Raw genomic sequence first — 8,517 nt, 5'->3', positions numbered from 1 at the left:
GGTGAGATACCCACAGAGAGGACAGAGATGGGTTAGACACCCATAGAGAGGACAGGGATGGGTTAGATACCCACAGAGAGGACATAGATGGGTTAGATACCCACAGAGAGGACATAGATGGGTGAGATACCCACAGAGAGGACAGAGATGGGTTAGATACCCACAGAGAGGACAGAGATGGGTTAGATACCCACAGAGAGGACAGAGATGGGTTAGATACCCACAGAGAGGACATAGATGGGTGAGATACCCACAGAGAGGACAGAGATGGGTTAGATACCCACAGAGAGGACAGAGATGGGTTAGATACCCACAGAGAGGATAGTGATGGGTTAGATACCCACAGAGAGGACAGTGATGGGTTAGACACCCACAGAGATGGGTCAGATACCCATAGAGAGGACAGAGATCTGTTAGACACCTAACCCACAGAGAGGACAGAGATGGGTTAGATACCCACAGAGAGGACAGTGATGGGTTAGATACCCACAGAGAGGACAGAGATGGGTTAGATACCCACAGAGAGGACAGAGATGGGTTAGATACCCACAGAGAGGACAGAGATGGGTTAGATACCCACAGAGAGGACAGAGATGGGTTAGAAACCCACAGAGAGGACAGAGATGGGTTAGAAACCCACAGACAGGACAGAGATGGGTTAGATACCCACAGAGAGGACAGTGATGGGTTAGATACCCACAGAGAGGACAGAGATGGGTTAGATAACCACAGAGAGGACAGAGATGGGTTAGATACCCACAGAAATGGGTTAGATACCCACAGAGAGGACAGAGATGGGTTAGATACTCACAGAGATGAGCAGCAAGGGGGGGGTTAGGGGGTAGGGTTTGTGTGCGTGTGCAGGGGAGGGGTTAGGGGGTAGGGTGTGTGTGCTTGTGTGTGGGGGGGGTTAGGGGGTAGGGTTTGTGTGCTTGTGCGGGGGGTTAGGGGGTAGGGTGTGTGTGCGTGTGCAGGGGGAGGGGTTAGGGGTAGGGTTTGTGTGCTTGTGCGGGGGGGGGGTTTAGAGGGTAGGGTTTGTGTGCTTGTGCGGGGGGGTTAGGGGTAGGGTTTGTGTGCGTGTGCGGGGGGAGGGGGTAGGGTGTGTGTGCTTGTGCGGGGAGGGGGGTTAGGGGTAGGGTGTGTGTGCTTGTGCGGGGGGGGGGTTAGGGGGTAGGGGTGTGTGTGCTTGTGCGGGGGGGGGGGGGGTTAGGGGGTAGGGTGTGTGTGTGCAGGGGGAGGGGTTAGGGGGTAGGGTGTGTGTGCTTGTGCGGGGGGAGGGGTTAGGGGGTAAGTTGTGTGTGTGTGTCGTACGGTTGGCGTGGAGGAAGGCAGAGTAGAGCTCTCTAGGCAGTAGAGGGTCAGGCATGTCTCTGAGGAACTCCTTCAGCAGGGCTGCTACGTCATGGACACTGGCCTCCTCTTCCAGACACACATCTGTCCCCATGTCAAAGTCCTCACGCAGCTGAAACACACACACACACACACACACACACACACACACACACACACACACACACACACACACACACACACACACACACACACACACAAACACACACAAACACACACACACACACACACACACAAATCAGAACCAGACATACACATAAACAAGTTAACATGCACTGGCTACACACACAGTAAATAAAAGGTCAGTTTCACCGTGTGCTGATGCTTTGAAAACAGGGATCAACGGCCCTGCGTATACAGACGAGGAGAAATACACCTGTCACAACATCAACACAACATCAACACACCCAGTAGGTATAAATCACTACAGTACATCATTACACCCAGTAGGTATAAATCACTACAGTACATCATTACACCCAGTAGGTATAAATCACTACACTACATCATTACACCCAGTAGGTATAAATCACTACACTACATCATTACACCCAGTAGGTATAATCACTACAGTACATCATTACACCCAGTAGGTATAAATCACTACAGTACATCTTACACCCAGTAGGTATACATCACTACAGTACATCATTACACCCAGTAGGTATAAATCACTACAGTACATCATTACACCCAGTAGGTATACATCACTACAGTACATCATTACACCCAGTAGGTATAAATCACTACAGTACATCATTACACCCAGTAGGTATAAATCACTACACTACATCATTACACCCAGTAGGTATAAATCACTCCAGTACATCATTACACCCAGTAGGTATAAATCACTACACTACATCATTACACCCAGTAGGTATAAATCACTCCAGTACATCATTACACCCAGTAGGTATAAATCACTCCAGTACATCATTACACCCAGTAGGTATAAATCACTCCAGTACATCATTACACCCAGTAGGTATAAATCACTCCAGTACATCATTACACCCAGTAGGTATAAATCACTACACTACATCATTACACCCAGTAGGTATAAATCACTCCAGTACATCATTACACCCAGTAGGTATAAATCACTACACTACATCATTACACCCAGTAGGTATAAATCACTCCAGTACATCATTACACCCAGTAGGTATAAATCACTACAGTACATCATTACACCCAGTAGGTATAAATCACTCCAGTACATCATTACACCCAGTAGGTATAAATCACTCCAGTACATCATTACACCCAGTAGGTATAAATCACTACAGTACATCATTACACCCAGTAGGTATACATCACTCCAGTACATAATTACACCCAGTAGGTATAAATCACTACAGTACATCATTACACCCAGTAGGTATAAATCACTCCAGTACATCATTACACCCAGTAGGTATAAATCACTACAGTACATCATTACACCCAGTAGGTATAAATCACTCCAGTACATCATTACACCCAGTAGGTATAAATCACTCCAGTACATCATTACACCCAGTAGGTATAAATCACTCCAGTACATCATTACACCCAGTAGGTATAAATCACTCCAGTACATCATTACACCCAGTAGGTATAAATCACTACAGTACATCAACACACCCAGTAGGTATAAATCACTACAGTACATCATTACACCCAGTAGGTATAAATCACTCCAGTACATCATTACACCCAGTAGGTATACATCACTCCAGTACATCATTACACCCAGTAGGTATACATCACTCCAGTATATCATTACACCCAGTAGGTATACATCACTACAGTGCATCATTACACCCAGTAGGTATAAATCACTCCAGTACATCATTACACCCAGTAGGTATAAATCACTAGACTACATCATTACACCCAGTAGGTATACATCACTCCAGTACATCATTACACCCAGTAGGTATAAATCACTCCAGTACATCATTACACCCAGTAGGTATACATCACTCCAGTACATCATTACACCCAGTAGGTATAAATCACTACACTACATCATTACACCCAGTAGGTATACATCACTCCAGTACATCATTACACCAAGTAGGTATAAATCACTCCAGTACATCATTACACCCAGTAGGTATACATCACTCCAGTACATCATTACACCCAGTAGGTATACATCACTCCAGTACATCATTACACCCAGTAGGTATACATCACTACACTACATCATTACACCCAGTAGGTATACATCACTCCAGTACATCATTACACCCAGTAGGTATACATCACTACAGAGCATCATTACACCCAGTAGGTATAAATCACTCCAGTACATCATTACACCCAGTAGGTATAAATCACTACACTACATCATTACACCCAGTAGGTATACATCACTCCAGTACATCATTACACCCAGTAGGTATAAATCACTCCAGTACATCATTACACCCAGTAGGTATACATCACTCCAGTACATCATTACACCCAGTAGGTATACATCACTCCAGTACATCAGTACACCCAGTAGGTATAAATCACTCCAGTACATCATTACACCCAGTAGGTTTAAATCACTACAGTACATCATTACACCCAGTAGGTATAAATCACTCCAGTACATCATTACACCCAGTAGGTATAAATCACTCCAGTACATCAACACACCCAGTAGGTATAAATCACTCCAGTACATCATTACACCCAGTAGGTATACATCACTCCAGTACATCATTACACCCAGTAGGTATACATCACTCCAGTACATCATTACACCCAGTAGGTATAAATCACTACAGTACATCATTACACCCAGTAGGTATACATCACTCCAGTACATCATTACACCCAGTAGGTATAAATCACTCCAGTACATCATTACACCCAGTAGGTTTAAATCACTACAGTACATCATTACACCCAGTAGGTATAAATCACTCCAGTACATCATTACACCCAGTAGGTATAAATCACTACAGTACATCATTACACCCAGTAGGTATACATCACTACAGTACATCATTACACCCAGTAGGTATACATCACTCCAGTACATCATTACACCCAGTAGGTATAAATCACTACAGTACATCATTACACCCAGTAGGTATACATCACTCCAGTACATCATTACACCCAGTAGGTATAAATCACTACAGTACATCATTACACCCAGTAGGTATAAATCACTACAGTACATCATTACACCCAGTAGGTATAAATCACTACAGTACATCATTACACCCAGTAGGTATACATCACTCCAGTACATCATTACACCCAGTAGGTATAAATCACTCCAGTACATCATTACACCCAGTAGGTATAAATCACTCCAGTACATCATTACACCCAGTAGGTATAAATCACTCCAGTACATCATTACACCCAGTAGGTTTAAATCACTCCAGTACATCATTACACCCAGTAGGTATAAATCACTCCAGTACATCATTACACCCAGTAGGTATAAATCACTCCAGTACATCATTACACCCAGTAGGTATAAATCACTCCAGTACATCATTACACCCAGTAGGTTTAAATCACTCCAGTACATCATTACACCCAGTAGGTATACATCACTACAGTGCATCATTACACCCAGTAGGTATAAATCACTCCAGTACATCATTACGCCCAGTAGGTATAAATCACTCCAGTACATCATTACACCCAGTAGGTATAAATCACTCCAGTACATCATTACACCCAGTAGGTATAAATCACTCCAGTACATCATTACACCCAGTAGGTATACATCACTACAGTGCATCATTACACCCAGTAGGTATACATCACTACAGTACATCATTACACCCAGTAGGTATAAATCACTACACTACATCATTACACCCAGTAGGTATAAATCACTACAGTACATCATTACACCCAGTAGGTATACATCACTCCAGTACATCATTACACCCAGTAGGTATAAATCACTACACTACATCATTACACCCAGTAGGTTTAAATCACTCCAGTACATCATTACACCCAGTAGGTATACATCACTACAGTGCATCATTACACCCAGTAGGTATAAATCACTCCAGTGCATCATTACACCCAGTAGGTATAAATCACTCCAGTACATCATTACACCCAGTAGGTATACATCACTCCAGTACATCATTACACCCAGTAGGTATAAATCACTCCAGTACATCATTACACCCAGTAGGTATACATCACTACAGTGCATCATTACACCCAGTAGGTATACATCACTACAGTGCATCATTACACCCAGTAGGTATACATCACTACAGTACATCATTACACCCAGTAGGTATAAATCACTCCAGTACATCATTACACCCAGTAGGTATACATCACTACAGTGCATCCATGTAAAGTGGAGATTTAGAAGAATAAATCATTGCCTCACCTGCCGAACTCTCTTTATGGAGCTGCCAACACGAAAGATCCCCACAGTTTGTAGTCCTGAGAAGACACAGTTGACATTTTAAAAAAGTGCAACATTTTTAACAGTTAATTGTAACGGTCTTGAGACGACAGACACTGGGAGACTGGAAGCAAGTACAGGGTGATGATTTAATAATAAATAGACATGAAACAAAGCAAAAACAGTATCTGGACAAGAGAAACAAAACAACACTAAAGTTTTTTTTAAAGTAACACAATAAAATAACTATAACAAGGCTATATACAGGGGTATCGGTACCGAGGCAATGTGCGCGGGTACAGGTTAGTCGAGGTCATTGAGGTAATATGTACATGTAGGTAGGGGTAAAGTGACTCTGCATAGATAATAAACAGCAAGTAGCAGCAGTGTAAAACAACAGGGGGTCAATGCAAATAATCCAGGTGGCCATTTGATGAATTGTTCAGCAGTCTTATGGCCTCCTGGGGGTAGAAGCTGGAGCCTTTTGGACCTCATCTTGGTGCTCCGGTTCCACTTGCCCTGTGGTAGCAGAGAGAACATTCTATGACTTGGATGACTGGAGTTTTGACAATGTTTTGGGCCTTCCTCTGACACGCCTAGTATAGATGTCCTGGATGGCAGGAAGCTTGGCCCCAGTGATGTTCTGGGCCGTACGCACTACCCTCTGTAGCGCCTTACGGTCGGATGCCGAGAAATTGCCATACCAGGCGGTGATGGTGCAGATCGATGGTGCAGCTGTAGAAGTTTTTGAGATTCTGGAGACCCAATGATATCAGTCTCCTGAGGGGGAAAGGTGTTGTCGTGCTCCTCTTCACGACTGTCTTGGTGTGTCAGGACCAAGTCTTGTCAGTCTCCTGAGGGGGAAAGGTGTTGTCGTGCTCCTCTTCACGACTGTCTTGGTGTGTTAGGACCAAGTCTTTTCTGTCTCCTGAGGGGGAAAGGTGTTGTCGTGCTCCTCTTCACGACTGTCTTGGTGTGTTAGGACCAAGTCTTTTCAGTCTCCTGAGGGGGAATGGTGTTGTCGTGCTCCTCTTCACGACTGTCTTGGTGTGTTAGGACCAAGTCTTTTCAGTCTCCTGAGGGGGAATGGTGTTGTCGTGCTCCTCTTCACGACTGTCTTGGTGTGTTAGGACCAAGTCTTTTCTGTCTCCTGAGGGAGAAAGGTGTTGTCGTGCTCCTCTTCACCACTGTCTTGGTGTGTTAGGACCAAGTCTTTTCTGTCTCCTGAGGGGGAATGGTGTTGTCGTGCTCCTCTTCACGACTGTCTTGGTGTGTTAGGACCAAGTCTTTTCTGTCTCCTGAGGGGGGAATGGTGTTGTCGTGCTCCTCTTCACGACTGTCTTGGTGTGTTAGGACCAAGTCTTTTCAGTCTCCAGAGGGGGAAAGGTGTTGTCGTGCTCCTCTTCACGACTGTCTTGGTGTGTTAGGACCAAGTCTTTTCTGTCTCCTGAGGGGGAAAGGTGTTGTCGTGCTCCTCTTCACGACTGTCTTGGTGTGTTAGGACCAAGTCTTTTCAGTCTCCTGAGGGGGAAAGGTGTTGTCGTGCTCCTCTTCACGACTGTCTTGGTGTGTTAGGACCAAGTCTTTTCTGTCTCCTGAGGGGGAAAGGTGTTGTCGTGCTCCTCTTCACGACTGTCTTGGTGTGTTAGGACCAAGTCTTTTCTGTCTCCTGAGGGGGAAAGGTGTTGTCGTGCTCCTCTTCACGACCGTCTTGGTGTGTTAGGACCAAGTCTTTTCTGTCTCCTGAGGGGGAAAGGTGTTGTCGTGCTCCTCTTCACGACTGTCTTGGTGTGTTAGGACCAAGTCTTTTCAGTCTCCTGAGGGGGAAAGGTGTTGTCGTGCTCCTCTTCACGACCGTCTTGGTGTGTTAGGACCAAGTCTTTTCAGTCTCCTGAGGGGGGAAAGGTGTTGTCGTGCTCCTCTTCACGACTGTCTTAGTGTGTTAGGACCAAGTCTTTTCAGTCTCCTGAGGGGGGAAAGGTGTTGTCGTGCTCCTCTTCACGACTGTCTTGGTGTGTTAGGACCAAGTCTTTTCTGTCTCCTGAGGGGGGAAAGGTGTTGTCGTGCTCCTCTTCACGACTGTCTTGGTGTGTTAGGACCAAGTCTTTTCAGTCTCCTGAGGGGGAAAGGTGTTGTCGTGCTCCTCTTCACGACTGTCTTGGTGTGTTAGGACCAAGTCTTTTCAGTCTCCTGAGGGGAAAGGTGTTGTCGTGCTCCTCTTCACGACTGTCTTGGTGTGTTAGGACCAAGTCTTTTCAGTCTCCTGAGGGGGAAAGGTGTTGTCGTGCTCCTCTTCACGACTGTCTTGGTGTGTTAGGACCAAGTCTTTTCAGTCTCCTGAGGGGGAAAGGTGTTGTCGTGCTCCTCTTCACGACTGTCTTGGTGTGTTAGGACCAAGTCTTTTCAGTCTCCTGAGGGGGAATGGTGTTGTCGTGCTCCTCTTCACGACTGTCTTGGTGTGTTAGGACCAAGTCTTTTCAGTCTCCTGAGGGGGGAAAGGTGTTGTCGTGCTCCTCTTCACGACTGTCTTGGTGTGTTAGGACCAAGTCTTTTCAGTCTACTTAGGGGGAAAGTTGTTGTCATGCTCCTCTTCACGACTGTCTTGGTGTGTTAGGACCAAGTCTTTTCTGTCTCCTGAGGGGGAAAGGTGTTGTCGTGCTCCTCTTCACGACTGTCTTGGTGTGTTAGGACCAAGTCTTTTCTGTCTCCTGAGGGGGAAAGGTGTTGTCGTGCTCCTCTTCACGACTGTCTTGGTGTGTTAGGACCAAGTCTTTTCAGTCTCCTGA

The 8,517-nt window shown here is 45.4% G+C and overlaps 1 protein-coding gene across 3 annotated transcripts in view; it reads right to left on the bottom strand.

Moving 5' to 3' along the window:
• Positions 1-8,517, bottom strand: part of LOC135510312 (rho GTPase-activating protein 6-like) — a 165,539-nt gene that overhangs the window by 7,992 nt on the left and 149,030 nt on the right. For all 3 annotated transcript variants that reach the window (XM_064931145.1, XM_064931146.1, XM_064931148.1), the window contains exons 7-8: positions 5,714-5,769; positions 1,312-1,462 (exon numbers count right to left, since the gene is read on the bottom strand). In XM_064931145.1, coding sequence (XP_064787217.1) covers positions 1,312-1,462; positions 5,714-5,769 — 207 coding nt within the window. The remainder of the gene's footprint in view (positions 1-1,311; positions 1,463-5,713; positions 5,770-8,517) is intronic.

This window comes from Oncorhynchus masou, chromosome 23, assembly GCF_036934945.1.
Source record: "Oncorhynchus masou masou isolate Uvic2021 chromosome 23, UVic_Omas_1.1, whole genome shotgun sequence".
NCBI lineage: Eukaryota > Metazoa > Chordata > Actinopteri > Salmoniformes > Salmonidae > Oncorhynchus > Oncorhynchus masou.
Note: the sequence above shows the minus strand (reverse complement) of the source record. Positions and strands in the feature narration are given on the sequence as shown.